Raw genomic sequence first — 15,275 nt, 5'->3', positions numbered from 1 at the left:
TCTGGGAGTGCCCTCTATGAGCCTTCCTCACCTTCGTCCTCTTCTTCCTTCTCCGTCCGGCGTTCCCGGGATGCGGCCCTGGGATGTGGCCTTGGGCCGGGGCATGGAAGTGCTGCGGTCCCGTCTTGTCCCGTCCTGTCCCCAGCCAGCCAGGGCCTCCCGTGCACACCTTCATCTCCTTCTGGACGTCTTCATCGCCCTCTGCACTCACCTTCATCCCACTCTTCATTCTTGCCCGCCCCTGTGTTCACCTTCACCCCCTTGTGCCATMTTCATTGTGCTCTGCGCACTGTAATGCCCTGCCACACATCTTCATCCTCCTCATCTCTACCCTCATATCTTCATCCCCCTTTAAAAACCTTCATCCTTCTCCCCCTCCTCACACACACACACATAGAGCCCCCTGCATCCCACTAATCTCTCAGGGTAAGCAGATTCCCCATCTCTCCCAGACCCCCACCGCATGGAACCCAGAATGGGACTCAGTCCCCGCTGTTGGTATTTCTCAAGGGAATCCAGCCAGGATCCAGGCCATGGTCACTTCCTCTRAGTGAGCTGATGGGTGGTAACGTGCTAAGCCACAGCAGGCTGATCACATACAAATCCCTGGCCATGACCCAGCCTTGACTGGCAGGAGCTGCAGCCCCAAAAAGGCCAAAACCCCCATCCCTCAGGCCMCTGGGCTGTGCCACAATACCCAAAATCCCCAGAGATAAACCAGGGTGAGGAATCCTCCCGGCGCCCCATCTTGGAGAAGGGACGTTCTTTGCATCCCGTTCTTTCTAGAAACATATTTTTCTAATTTTCACGATGAGCTTGGTTGTATTCAAGCGTTTTGGGACAAGACAGCCAACGCTTCAGTCCGCAAAGTGACAGGCTCTGAAGCATCCAGCGCATTCAGCAATTGTGGGTGATTCATAAAGCCATATCGCATTCTTCCACCCTTGGCCTGGTGCTAACTTGTAAGAAATCTGGACCAAAAACTGCAACAAAATGGCTGCTATTCTCCAAGGGCTGCTCAGAGCCTCGTTACTCATCCCTTACTTGGGCAAAAATGACATTGAGTGCTCCTGGAGATGACAGCCTTAATTGAGTTCAATAGGAGTTTAGGCTGAGTAAGGCATGAGCAAACAAGTGTGCATTAGTCCATGAATAAAAAGCCTGATCCACAAATGTTTAGGAACACATGTGAGGCTGTGCAGGGCAGTGCTGAGGTGGTCACTGCKGGTCTGGCCTGGCCAGTTGGGCAGTGGTCTGGCTTCAGCATCCAGCACAACTGATGGCAATGCTGGGATGAGCTTGTTTGGGAGTGCGAAGATTTGAGGCTGGCTCGGTGGTTTGTTTCTGTTCTGCCTGTTGATTTTTATTTCTTTTCCTCCTTCAGAAGTCCATAATCCTTGTTTCTGCTATTTTTTTTGTCCACTGGTGGGAACAGCAACTTCCTTTCTCAAATTATAATATAAAAGAGCTGCAAGCTGCAACGCCATAAATAATATTTTCTTATGGCCACAACATCCAAGTCTAGGCAAGACACCAAGAACAGCTACAACATTGTAAAACTCCAACACTTCTCCAGAATGGATTCACTAATTAAAAAATGACTCCTTTYAAAAAGCAGTTGAAAAATATTGGCTTTCCCATTGTCGCCTGTSTCTTGCTGTACCGAGAAGGAGCCCATCCTGCAAAGCCACAGCTGAGCTAAGCACCAGTGAGTCTGCCTTTCCCTCTAAAAATGTCACCAGAATAAATGCGAGGGGAGAGGGAGGGAAGAGAGGAACACCTCATCACATCACTTCATTAATTAATTAAAGTATTGGCGCTTCAAACCTGGAGAGGGCTCCCCCAGGGCTGGGGGCAGCTTGCTGGGAACCAAGCCCTTCCTGGACAAGGAGTTTCTCCAGCTCTGATCTCCCCTCCTGCACCCACCAGGATGTACCAGCCCTTCCCTCCCCATGGGGCATTTGCCTTCTGGAGCCATGGAAATATCTGCCAGCCCCACCAAGAGAGCAGGGGCTGAACCTGTGCCCAGGACTGGGTGTTTAGAGCCCCTCAGACCCCAGGGCCATGGGGAAAAGGGAGAAGCAAATGGTTGGAGAAGAGCCCCATGTCCATCTTCCTGCTCAGCTCTAAACCAGCATCTTTCCCCTCCTCAAGGTGGGATAGGGATGGAGCATGGCCTGAGAGAGCCATAAGCCCTGCAGTGACACTGGTCTTGTCAGGGATGTGCTGCTCAGCAGCGAGGTGGGGCCTCGTTTTTTTCCTCCCCTTTGCCTTATAAGCATCTCTGCAAAAATAAAACGCATTTCCCAGGAGGTTCCCCTGAGGAGCTGATGACAGTCGCCTCTGGCCACTGGCCATGCTCATGCCCCTGCACGAGAACTCTGTGGGGTTAAATCCATGCCTGCAGCAGCAGCCCCCCTAAAACAAACCTTCAGGAGCCTCAAAATCTCACTCTGCAGGGAAAACACCATCCCTGGGGATYGAGGAAACCCTTTCTCCAAGGAATACACACACTTTGGACTCAAACACCATTGATAAGGCTCTTTCTTCTTTTTTCTTTTTTTTTTTTTTTAATCTTTTCTTGCAGCTAGCATTCCTTTCACACCCACGCACACCCCGGCACCCTCAGCCATTGGTCTGCTGGCGCATCCGTCACACTTTCCGCCGGCCAAAGTAGATACACATTTCGGCTGCTTCCATCCCTCATCTCCTCTGGTGTTAACAGCCAGCGCAAACAAAGGCCCCGAATATCCCTCTCCCTATTAAATTGTTTTCGTTCGCTCCTTCTGCCGCAGTTGGTTTGTGTTAGAGGGTTTGTGTGAAGGATTTTTGGTGCTCTGGCTGCTCTGAGGTTGGGTGACATTGCGCTGGACACCCATGGCGGGGGTTTTGCTCTGCTTGGGCTGCAGGCCAGGCAACCTGAGGGGTTTGCAAGCAACAATGGGCAAAATGGGAAGTTTTTGGGTGAGGGGAGGGAGAATCAACCTGGAAGAGCAGCAGACAGAACCTGGAGAGCCCAAACCCCTCTCTCTCACCCTGCTGCTGCTTTTCTCCTTGCGCTGGAGGAACTAGGGGCGAGTATTAGCACAACCCTTAGCCAAGCTGATCCCGATTTCAAACAGATGTTGGGCTTGTGGCTGGATTTGGGCAGAAAGMTCTTGCTTTCCCCACATTTGCTGGCCATACCTCGCCAGGGATGCCGGCCCCGAATTGCTGTGGCTGGTTCTCCCTTCAGCTCACAAGATGTTCTCTGATCTCGCTGCGTGGGTGAGGGATGATGTCCCACGCGGGCTGGCTTGTCCCCAAGCTGTCCACCTCTGCCTGCCCCACCACGAGCATCTCCCATGAATCACAGAGCCCAGATTCACAGAGCCCAGATTCACCCAGATTCACACATGGGGAAAACTCTGCTCCCATCTGCGGAGCCACCGGGGCAGATGTTCACCAGGGGTCCCCCATCGCTGTCATCTGTCCCCAGCTCCAAGCAAAGACAGGCTCAGGCCACAGTGATGTTGAGACACTGCCCAGAGAGGATGAGCATCCCTCTTGCACAATCACATCCTCCCCATCCATCTGCTCCTCAGCTGCAGCTGCCTCTCAGCTGTGTTAACCTGGGGGGCTCAGATCACCCCCAGAATGGGGGAACAACCCATATGTGTCACAGGAAGGGAATCCCAAATTGTCCTGGGGTCAGTGCACGAGCTGAGCAGRGGAGAGAAGCAGCACCAGGGAGCTGAGGACGGTGTTTTGGGGCTCCCCATGAATCAATCTGAATTGATCAGATTTGGGACTGTTTGTGCAGCCAAATCTTCACCCCATAAATGGTGAAACTGGGGGCATAAGCTGCCCTGCTCCCACTGAGCTGCCTCTCTTGAGCATCTCCCGTTCCCAGTGACTCCCTGCAGCTCCCCTGACACCCCACCAGTCTGAAACAGGGGATGTCACCTTCTGTCCACCTCCTCCCGTGAGCAGAGAGCACCAGTGAGGCAGCAGAGGGGACACCCAGGGCCGGTGAGSTCTGGAGGGTGGCACAGAGCAGAGGGGCAGCGGGTGCTGAGGGCACGGGGAGCTCGGCAGGGCCTGTCTGGGTGCTGAGCGTGACTCAGCACCGGCCACACCTCGTGAGTCACTTCATTGCTTCCTGGTGCACCCTGAGTTTTCTCTTCCAGGTCCCTCCTGGCAGCACTGACCCAGCTGGGCCCCGTGCCAGCAACGCCAGCTCTGCCTCACGTGCCTGCCAGCCCTCCTGTGCTGGCACTGTCACCCCTGGGCACGTGCCTGAGCGCTGCTGGTGCCAGGAACCCAAATCCCCGGTGTTCTCTGGGCACTGGGGTGAGACCCAGTGACACCACGGGCACTGGCCATTCGCTCACACCAGGACAAAATGGGGCAAAAGAGGGGCTTTGTGCCTGGTGAGCAACAAGCTGGGATGGGGATCTTCAGCTGGGAGCTTAGACAGAGTCTCACATGCATGTGGGTGAGGAATATGGAGTGAGGAGACCAACTACACCCTTCTCACTGCGAGACTGGGCATAAAAATACAAACTAGAGTCTAAAAACCAAAAAAAAAAAGGTGTGTGGGGGAGGAGTTTACAGGATCTGAGTCCAAGAGATATCTCAGAGGGATGAGATAGGGATCACAGTCAGCCTCATCTGCTGAATATCCCCAAAACCTGACTCTGCCATCACCCCACACCAGCGTTCTGTCCTGAWTTGCCCTGGAGAGGGTGGCAGCAGCTGGGTGGGCATCCCACAGCGTTCAGTGAGCTCCTTGAACCACCACAGGAACAATTGTGACCGCAAGAAGGTGGAGATGCAGGGAGCGGAGCAGGGCAGGGACGCTGGAGCATCCTCCGGGCACTGCTGGGCAGCCCTGGTGGCCCCAGCAGCGGGGTCTGGTGGCCCCAGCAACAGTCCTGGTGGCCCCAGCAGCAGTCCTGGTGGCCCCAGCAGCAGTCCTGGTGCAGGGGTTACTCGCAGGCCAGCTTGCCGTCGAAGCTGGAGAGAGCGATGGCGAAGGCCTGCACGGCGCACAGCGGGTAGTTGTAGTCCATGGTGAAGGCGTCGTCCGCCACCCGCCCGAACTGCATCACGATGTAGTCGGCTGTGGGAGGGAGGGCGAGCAGCTGCCATGTCACCTGGGCACCCAGCCTGTCCCCAGCCAGCCCACGCAGCAGCAGCAGCAGCCGAGAGAAGCCGCCCACGCGCCCCCACCCAAACTCTGCCTGTGACTCCTGCCCCAGCCACGCACCAAAAAGCATCATCTTCCCATTGCACGGATCATGGCACCCTCTGGTCCCTCCAGCACACCCCTCCCTGGGTGCCACGTCCCCAAAGGGACAGGGACCCCACTCACCCCACCCCCCCGGACYGTGGGACCGCTGCTGCCCGAGGGCGGGTGACAGGAAATCTGTAAAAATAACCAGGGGCCCTCAAGAGGCTTTTTCTGTCCCGTAACCCAACACCCCGGAGGCCAAGGGCTCCTGACTGCGSCGGACAGGTGACGAGCGGCCGCATCCAGACCGAGCGGCTGCCACCCCCAAGGGACTGTCCCCGAGGCACAGCGCACCCCATAGTGAGCCCCAGCGGGGATAACGCTCTGGGGTGGCTCTGCTGTGATTAATGGGGGGCTCACACCCCATGGGATCTGTCCTTGCCCTAAATCTGCCTGGCAGCAGGAGCCCTACACGCTGCCCATGCCAGGGCCAGGGACTAAGGGCAGCTCCAGCGTGGTGCCACACTCCCTGTCCATCTTCACCCCAGCTCCAGCAAGGGCAGCCAGCACCCCAAAGCACAAAAACCCCAAAATCTCAGCAAAAAAACTAGGTGCTGAGGCCAGTTATGAGGCAGTGCCCCACACCCTATCCCCTGTCCCATCCCATCCCATCCCATCCCATCCCCCCAGCTTACGGTCGCTGCTGTGCACGATCTGGAAATTTTTGACAGAAGCGTGGGTGACCCGGCCGTGGAAATTGAGAACGTAGGATTGGGTCTCGTCGTTCCACACCGGGGCCTTGTTGTGCAGCTCGATCACGTTTTCCATGTTCCTGTTCTGCCATCGCATCAGGAGGCCATCATTGTCCTGGGGAGGGGTGAGAAGGGGGAGGGCAGAGTTGGGGTGACCCCTCCACAGCCCTGCCCCTTCCTGTGGCTTGTCTGGGGGATGCCCTGTAGCAGGACCAGCTGGAAATGGGATCTCTCATGGAGAAAAAACAGGCACCATGTCTCCCACCTCCCAGGGGTGCCTTGAATTTCAGGGACACCTGAAATCCTCTCCACATCCCAAGATGGGTAAAATCCAAGGTGGCCCCCAGCAAACACAGCTCCCAAGGATTTTCTCCCAGTCTGGGCCCTGACTTACATTTCGAGGCCGGATGGGCACCCTCTCACAGTCAGCGTTCATCCCAGGGATGATGACAGTCATCTTCCGGGGCCCTTTGAACCCTAAAACGTTGGTCTCCTACAAGAGAAAGCCCATCTCTAAATCCGGCACCCACCCGGGGCTGAATGAAGGCTCTGGCACGGCTCCAGCCCATCCCAAAGCTCTGTGGAGGGGTGCAGGGTGGGACCCCCTGTGTGCCTGCCCGGGGGGCTGGGCAGGGGCTCCCTTGGGGCTGTCCTTACGTAGACCACGGCCGAGAGCTCCTGGCGCACGTTGGACCAGTCGGGGTTGGCCCTGTCGGGGTTGACGCCGTTGTCGAACACGGTGAACCTCGTACCCATCAGGTTGGATCTGCGGCCAAGCGTGGGAGATGGCTGTGGTTGATGCCACCAAATCCCCTCTGACCCCCCTGTGACTCCGCTCTTTGGTTTGGTTTGGCTGCAAATCCCCACCAATTCTGTTCTTCCTACCCTTCAGCTGTTTGCTCACGTTCAAGGCAGCCCTAAATCGGGGTGTTATAGGGTGCTGCCACCACAGGGACCCCCAGCATGGCTGTGTGGCTGCTGGCAGTGCGGGCTGGGACTTGCCAAGCGTCTTTTCGAGCTGTGACCTGTCTGCTGAGAGGAACCGGCCCGGCTTGTTTTCCCCTCTCAGCCCCCCACCACTCCTCAGGTCAGACACAGCAGTGGGAAATAATGAATTGAGCCTCCTGTCTGCCCCAGCCATGGTTTGGGACAGCCTGTAACCCATGGGGTGGCAGGAGGGTGCTGCAAATGGGGTGCCAGCAAAATGGGGTGCCACCTCTGCTCCTACCTCAGCTTCCCRATGAAGTTCTCTCCACCCCGTGACAGGTCGGTGGGGTCGATGGAGATGAGGTAGTTGGAGGTTTTGCTCTTCTTACGCTTCCTCCCAGCCAGGAGGAACACCTGGTGGAGCAGTGGGACCGTGTGAGAATGGAGCATTGTCACCGCCATTGCCACTGCTGTCTCCAGCTTGTCCCCTAATGGGTCACTGCCATGACCTTGGGTGAGTCATGGAGTGGAGATGATCCCCAAAACAGGGGCTGTGCCATGGGTGGGAAGGGCTGAGTCCAGCCCAGTTTTGGTGTGGCTCTCTATCCAGGGTTAGCTCATCATCCCAGGTACCATCCACACAGGGCATTTGTGGGACGGATTGCAGGAGAGGGAAGGAGCTGTGCCATGGGGTGGGAAGGGCTGAATCCAGCCCAGCTTTGGTGTGGCTCTATCCAATATTAACTCATCAACCCAGGTACCATCCACACGGGGCATTTTCCAGCAGGAATTGCAGGAGAGGGGAGCAGCCTCATCCAGGATGCACCAGCATGGGGTGATACAGGTGAGCATCCCCTCCAAATCCTGAATGGCTGCAGAACCCCAGGGGTCTACGTGCCCCCACCCCAAATCACCTTCTTGTCATTATCCAGGTGAACGTAGTAGGTGGGGTAAAGGCCCCGGTCCATGCCCTTCTTGTCCCGTGTCACCCGGCATTTGACGGTCACTCCCTGCGGCGCCGGCTGCAGCACAAACTCCTCCAGGTTTTCCACCTCGATGACAGGGGATGGGGGCCTCTCCTCCTTCTGCTGCAGATGAGAGAGGATGGTAACCCCAAAGCCCCCCTTCCTTCCCTAATTGCTCCTTGTGATCCATCCCCTCTGGGCTGTGGCTCTGTCCTGGGTGGCTTTGGGGACAGCACCCTGGTGGGTCTCACTGGGGGGGATGCTGCAAACCTCCTGACCCACCCTGGGGAGAAGAGCTGCTCTTTTCCCAGCCCGAGGGGACCCTCCTGGCTCTGAGGGGTCTTTTGTACCTTCTTTGATTTCTTTGCTTTCCCCTTCTTGTTGGAGTTTTTCTGCTGTGTCTCCGGGGTCTCCTCCTCGCTCTCAGCCCCTTTGGGAGGAACTGTGGGCAGGAATAGGGAGTGGTACAGGAGGGAGGAGATCCTGATTCCACTGAGCCCCAAAATCCAGCTCAGCATCACTGATTGCAACCCCCCTCTCCATGGCCAAGCTCACCTGTACTCCCAGAAGCCCCTCCAGAACCCACCACCCTCCAGTGCTGGGCTCTCACCTTTCTTTTTGGATTTTTTCTCCTTTGGGGGATCCCCACCAGTCTGGAAGAGGGACGCTGGGTTTTTCTTCTTCTCTGACCTGATGGGTTTGGTGCTCGAGTCGGAATCGTCCTCCTCATCACTGCTGGTGACAGCTGTGAGGGACATGGGGGACATGGTCACACAACTCTGGGTGCTGCCACCAGGCAGCAGGACTGGCTGCCACCCCCTCCTGCTCCTCCCATACCTTTCTTCTTGCTTTTCTTCTCCTTCTTCACCTGGAACACGGACAGTGGCTCCTTTTTGGTGCTTTTGGCGGATTTGGTTTTGCTGTCAGGGTCACTCTTGTCATCTGCTGGGACAAAGGAGCTGATGACCAGCCAGCCAGGGCATGAGAACGGGCAATGCTGGGGACAAGCGGGTGACAGGGGTGGAGCAGCGGGAAGGGCTGAGCTGGGGGGAGATTGAGTGGGGAGGAAGCGATTTCTCCACAGCCTCCTGAGGCTGTGACAGGGATGGGACGCGGGCATTTCCCCCGTCTCAGCAGGGACATATGCAAGTGACAACACCGTTGAGCTTCTGCTGTCTCTGTCCCCCGGCACTCACCCTTCGACTTCAGCTTCTTCTCCGCCCCTCCTGACAGTGGCTCTTTGGGAAGCTTCTTCTTGAGCTTTTTTGGCGGGTTTTTATTCTCCACCTCCTCTTCCTCTTCCTCATCTTCTTCATCCTCCGCCGGCTCTGCCCAGAGGTCACCACGGCATCAGCCAACGCAGTTCTTTGGCAGCGAGGCACCCCAGTCCGGTGGTGTGCGGGGAGGGACCCTCGCTGGTGCGGTCACCCCGGGGTGGACACCGCGCTGTCCGGCGGGCCTGGGACGTGTCCAGCCACAGCGCAGCCACAGCGCTCTCTCGCGTCCGTGCGGGGGACGGGACCGAGCCGCTTTTCGCTTTTTTTTCGCTCCGGAAAAAGTGTCCGGAGACCCGTCTGTCACCGTCCCGGCGAGTGTGTCACCCCCGCGTCCCCGTTCCAACCCAACTCCCCACCCGAGGCAATGAGCGCGGGTCCCCTGCCACATCCCCGTTCCTGCCAGGTCCGTAGCTGGGTTTTAGCCAAAAATCTTTGGCTGCAGAGCCCCAGCAGACACTGGGAGCACCGGTGTCTCTATGGGGACATGGCGAAAGGGGACATGACACTGCAGAGGGGGGGTGCTGCCCTGCACCTTGTGGCTTCTTGAGGCCCTTGGCCACTTGGGAGCGGGGAGCCGGGCTCTCCTTCTTCTTCCGAGGCTCTTTGGTGAATTTGGAGTAGGGGTCCTTGTCGCTCTCCTCCCCCGCCTTCTCCTCCTTTTTCTTCCTCACCTTCTTCACCCCTGCGCATTTCAAGAGATGCCCGGGATGGAGAGCGCCTCAGGGGCAGGATGGGGCCATGAAGGGGACACCGGTCCTTGTCCCCATTTCCCCGGGGGTTGTGGGGGCTCTGCTCACCCTGACCTGGGGCAGGAGGCTCCTCTGCAGCCCCTGACTCGCTCAGCTTCTTCACCCGCGGCCGCCGTGGCTTGGCCTCGCCCTCCAGCCCAGGCTCCTGCCTCTTCTTCTTCAGCTTCTGCCCTCATGGGAGGCGCTGCAGGGATGGAGCCAGCCTTAAACACCTTTTCCTTTTACCAGGCAGCCCCTGGCTCCCTTTTGGAAACACAGCCGGGATTTTCCCTGGCCCAGCACGGGAGTAAGGGACACGCTCGGGAACCGGGACACGCTCCCACCTTCCAACGAGTGACTTACCATGGGACAGCCCCCCGAGGAAAGCAGAGGGAGGAAAACAGAAAGGGCTGTTAGCAGAGAGACACAACACCCACCCTGGGACAGCCCCAGAGATGAGGGATGTGATGTTGGTGCTGCTGTGACTCCGTGGACAGTGTCACCACACAGGAACGAGTGACACTGTGCCACAGCGACCCTGGCTGGGAGCCACTCTGGCTTCTGATGGCCACTCTGGGGCAAGGCACGACACAGGGACGTGCAGACAGCCTGGCCTCTCACCTCCTCTCATCTCCTCTCACCCCCGCAAAAAGCTGCTGTCAATGGCAAGGAGGTCAGCAGGAGCAGGGAAGCAGGAGGATTAGGCACAGCACACCTAATCCCGGTTAGCTGGGGCCATAAATAACTCAGATTTACCAAATACAGAGCATGTGGGTCAGCATTTGGCTCTGGACAGGAGGTATTTGGGGAGTGGGTGTCAGCTCAGGGCTCTCAGAAAGTGATCTCAGCAAATCCAGGTGCGCCAGAGCTTCCGCTGCCCGATGGAGCATCTTCCCCATCACAGGGATTTCGCTCCTCCTGGGTGCTCCAGGGTGATGGGTGAAGGCATTTCACAAAATGTGGGATCCTAATGGATCACAGTGGGGTCCCAGAGCTCTGAATTTGGGGAGGGGGAGCTCCGTGGTGAAGCTGAGAACTGGCTGTTTTCTTCCGTGTCATGAGCTCACACGGAAAAGCTCCTTTGCACCCCCTAATCCTTTAAGAAGCTGTGGGGTGGGCAACCACTCCCTTGCTTAACAAAGCCCTTCAAGGAGGGGCTGATGATTAAAAATTAAATTTGGTGGTGGATGAAATTGCTGCTGAGACCCTCCCCAAGGCTGGGGGGCAGCTGGGGGATGTTCTGAAATGAGGGAGGGGGGTTCTGGCTTCAGGGTCATGGCCTGGGGAAAGTGAGTCACAGTTTACAGCTTAACTGAGGGGCTTAATTAAAGTGTTATTTAAGAGCTGGGAACCCTCCCCTCAGGATGCTCTGAAGCGATGGAGGGGGGGTTCAGAAGGAGGCACAAAGAAGGGAGGGCTGTGGAATTTTCTCTACCCACCTGCTCTGGAGGGGGTTCCCAAAAAAAACTCACATCCCTTCAGGCTGCAGCACCCCAACAGAGCAGCCCCAAGTTGGCCTTATGTGGGGCTCTGGGGTTTGAGGGTCTCTGAGGTCCCAAACCCTCAGGGACAGCAGGGAATGGTGGCACACGGGATGGAGGGGAAGGTGTTTTTCTCACCTGTTTGGGCTTGTGCTGGGGGCTCTCCGGCTCCTCACTGGGGCTGTGGAGCACAGAAGGCAAAAGGGTGAGAGCTTTGTGCACTCCTCATATCCTGGGGGCTTGAGATTGCCCCAGATTTTGGTAGAGGAGGAAAGGTCCGTCTTTCGTTTGGTTCCAGGAGGATTTCCCCATCTCAGCCAGGTCCAGCCTGTCTGATATCACCCTTCCTGACAGGGAGCACAGGCCAGGCTCTGCCTCGGCCGAGGGTGACAGGGATTTGGGGATCCCCCTCTAACAAACACTTCCCCTCTCTGTAAATCCATAAACATCACCGCACCAACCCCCGACACAAAAACCCTACGATAAAACTGCTCATTAAATTACATTTAAATTAAAAACAGGCGAAAAAGGCGCTGGAGGAGCAGGGGATGCTTTGAGGGTGTCCAGCCCATCACCCACCCCACTGATCCCACCCTGCCCACCAACACTCACCTGTCAGCAGCCCAGACTTCTCTCAGGATCTCCGTTTGCAGTGGCATCGCTGTTGGCACTGTCCCGGACTCCCGGTGCTGCTCTGCCTCCCTCCCCGGTCCCGATCCCGATCCCGGCCCTAATCCCAGTCCCGATCCCAATCCCGGTCCCGTCCCGGTCCCGCAGCCCCTACCAGCCCAGCACCAGGGCCATAGGGTCAGGCTCAGCCCCAAAAGCCAGAGCAGCCTCACAGCATCGGCTCGGCCGCCTCCGCAAATCTGAGCGGTGGGAGGAGGAGAAGGGAAAGGAGGAAGAGCAGGTGGAGGAGGCGATTAACTTTATTTCTCCTGAAACTCGGTTAATAGGATTGCAGGCGCTGGCAGCCAGGCTTGCCGGGAGAGCAGCTGGCAGGGGAGTAATCGCAGGGAAAGGGGGCTCTGCGGGAATGAGGGGGGTCAGTCAGACCCCGATGCTTTTTGGGGGGCACAGATTCCCCCCTCACTGGGTGGGGTCCCCAGCATAGCAGAGCCACTCATTCCAGAGGAACTGCTCTCTGTCCGTGTTTAGCTTTATCCTCCTCGGGAATCTCTGGTTTTCACCCAAAAAATGTTTTCTTGGTGAGAGAAGAGCAGGATCTGGGCTGTTTTGTGAGAGCTGTGCACGGAAAGCCCACACAGGGGAAGGCAACATCACAACTCCGGGCAGTGCCAAGGTCTCTGCACTGCCCTCTGCCCTGCTCTGACCACTGCCCCACACCCCCAGGACTCTTTGGGTGAGGGGTTTCACAACCTCCCCCATGCCCCTCCTCGTTATTACACCGTTTAACCCTTAAAATTCCTCCTCAAAGGCCCCCTGGATGCTGTTGGGTTGCAAAGCCAGACCAGCCAAGTGTCCCCACTGTCCCCACTGCCCCCTTGGCCTTGCCCAGCCCACCACGGTCCCCCCCAAACCCGTGCTCGGTGCCACTAGATGGCATTTGAGCACTGCACACTGAGACCCACCAGCACCGGGAACTCCTGATACCTTCCTACAAAACATTCCTGGTCTCCCTTTCATCCCTAAACCTCACCACCAGCACAAGTTCAATTTCTCTTCCAAGAGAGAGAAAAGCACCCAGCCAAAATAAACCAAAAATCTGCTTAAAAACGGGGAGCAAGCCCAGAAACTGCAAAACAAGTTGATTTCTTTTTTTTTTTTCCCTGTAGAGATTGTTTCCTACGGAAAATGTGGCTTGGGCTGCCCCCAAAGGACTTTTCTGCTGCGAGAAAAAAGTAAAAAGCCCATATTTTGCAGAGACCCTGGGTCTCAGAGCAGCCTCCAGGGAGGTGCATCCCATGGTGGCACAAAACTCAAATCCTGGATGAGCAGCTGGGGCAGCCACATGGATGCAGGTGGGAAAACAGATGGATTTGAGAAATGCTGTTTCAGGTACCCCCAGATGGGACAGAGAGAATTTTTAACCAAATCTGGCTTAGTCTCCCAAGATTTGAGGGGGGTGGGATAAAAGAGAGATGTGCAGTCTTAACATCCCCACTGGCTCAGCCTCAACACCCTCAGATGGCACAAATGCCATCTCCACCCACCCAGCTGACCCTCAGGAAGCCCCCTCCCAAAAGATCACACTGGGGTGGATAAAAAAAAAGCATAATGATCAATCTCCCAGCATGAAAAAACAGCTGAGACCCCCAAAGTTCATCCCCCAGGCAAGGCATTTCCAAAGCATGGACTGCTGGCCCTTCACTGGCTCTCCAAAGAACCATGGCACTGATTAAAATTAGATTAAAATCAGTCCTTGGAGACACCAAAATTCCTTCAACTGCTGGGGCATCTCCCCCCAAGAAATGCCCACCCATCCACCCCACAGCCGCCCCATTTGCTGAGCAGGATCCAGAGAAAGAGTACTTTATTTTTATTTTTTTTTTTCTTTTTCTTTCAGTTGTTTATTTTCAAGTTCCAAAAGGGGTATTATTGTAGAGACAGGAAAAATAACAACTGGAAAGCTGTTCTCAGGGGGTGGTGACGGTGTCCCCCTTTAGGATGGAGGGGGTTGAGGAGGCAGCAGCAGCTCCGGGATGCACCCGGGACCCCCTCACCATGGGAAAGCTGCTCAGTGACAAACCCACGGCACCAGCTCAGACCCAGCCACTTTCTGAACCTCTCCTCAACCTGCTCTTTATTTTCCCCACACACAGATCCCAAATAAGCAATAAAAACTCCCCTTTAAAGCCGGGAGCCATGGGATGGGTTGAGCTCCCGCAAAGCTGGACAGGTTTTTGCTCTCCAAAGAAACAGGAACCAGCTTATTCAGAAGGTAAAATCCGTGTGTGCCCCCTCCCCAAATTGTCTCAAACACTAACGATGTCCCTGCACCCCAGGGCTGCAGCAGGGGTGATGTGGGTCCTCACCCCGAGCCCCTTTGGCCAATTCCTGCTGCCCAGGGCTGTGCTGGGGACAGCCAGAGGTACCACAGCAGTGCACAAGGAGCCTGTCCCACATCAGAGAGGATGCTGTGCTGACAGTGGACACAAAGCCAAGGGAGCTAGAACAAGCTGTCTATGGAAACCTCCCAAGAGCCAAGAGTTTTAATTTATTATTATAATTTTTTTTTCTTTTCCTTGCTGTTTAAATTGCTGTTTGTTCCACGTGCGGTGGTCCCATGGTGTCCTGCCGCTCCTGCTCTGCCCCCAGTGCACCCAGGGCAGTGGGACAGGGTTTGCTTTTCCTCACGAGGTGCTTTTTGCTTCCACGATCACACAAACTGTAACAAGCTTTACAAGAAAACACTGGCAAGTCCCAAGGTTTGGCAGCAACCTTTCTCTGTGTGGGCCGAGGGCACGAGGCTACCCCATCCCCTCCTCCTCCATCATACATGTCCTTCAGCCTCTTCACCTTCAGCACCAGGAGTTTTCGGTCCTTTTTCACATGCTGCCTTCTCCGTTGTTTTTTCCGCCCCGGTTTTGCTGGCTGCCTCCTGCCAAACAGCAAATAAAACACACTGAGATGGAAACAGGGCAGGGAAGGGCAGGAGAGTGACAGAGATGCTGGAGACAGTTGGTTAAGACTGGAAGGGCAGGCAAAATTGTCCCCCAAAACTCCCCCATGCCCACTGGACTGTGCAGCTCACACAGGAGGGTCCTGTTTTCATGACTCAGTGGTGGCAGAGGTGAAAGCTCAGCAGCTCAGCCAGATTTTGGGGAAAGTGTGGGGACCCCTGGGGATGAGGTGAGACTCACCAGCAGAAGAGGGATGGATGGATGGATGGATGGATGGATGGATGGATGGATGGATGGATGGATGGATGGATGGATGGATGGATGGATGGATGGATGGATGGATGGA

The 15,275-nt window shown here is 56.3% G+C and overlaps 1 protein-coding gene across 1 annotated transcript; it reads right to left on the bottom strand.

Annotated features, from left to right (window-relative positions):
• Positions 1-4,536: 4,536 nt before the first annotated feature.
• TULP1 (TUB like protein 1) lies at positions 4,537-12,004 on the bottom strand. The gene is made up of 14 exons (XM_057381471.1): positions 11,958-12,004; positions 11,484-11,526; positions 9,934-10,051; positions 9,669-9,818; positions 9,056-9,202; positions 8,697-8,801; positions 8,470-8,604; positions 8,210-8,301; positions 7,809-7,982; positions 7,196-7,308; positions 6,625-6,733; positions 6,362-6,460; positions 5,911-6,082; positions 4,537-5,104 (listed from the first exon to the last, which is right to left on the bottom strand). The coding sequence occupies exons 1-14, from the start codon at positions 12,002-12,004 to the stop codon at positions 4,971-4,973; spliced, it is 1,638 nt and encodes a 545-aa protein (XP_057237454.1). The 3' UTR covers positions 4,537-4,970.
• Between the last annotated feature and the right edge of the window lie 3,271 nt (positions 12,005-15,275).

Source organism: Malurus melanocephalus, unplaced genomic scaffold, assembly GCF_030028575.1.
Source record: "Malurus melanocephalus ecotype Western Australia unplaced genomic scaffold, MMel_1.1 scaffold_511, whole genome shotgun sequence".
NCBI classification, from domain to species: domain Eukaryota; kingdom Metazoa; phylum Chordata; class Aves; order Passeriformes; family Maluridae; genus Malurus; species Malurus melanocephalus.
The sequence above is the reverse complement of the archived record's forward strand: the minus strand, read 5'-3'. Positions and strand labels throughout refer to the sequence as shown.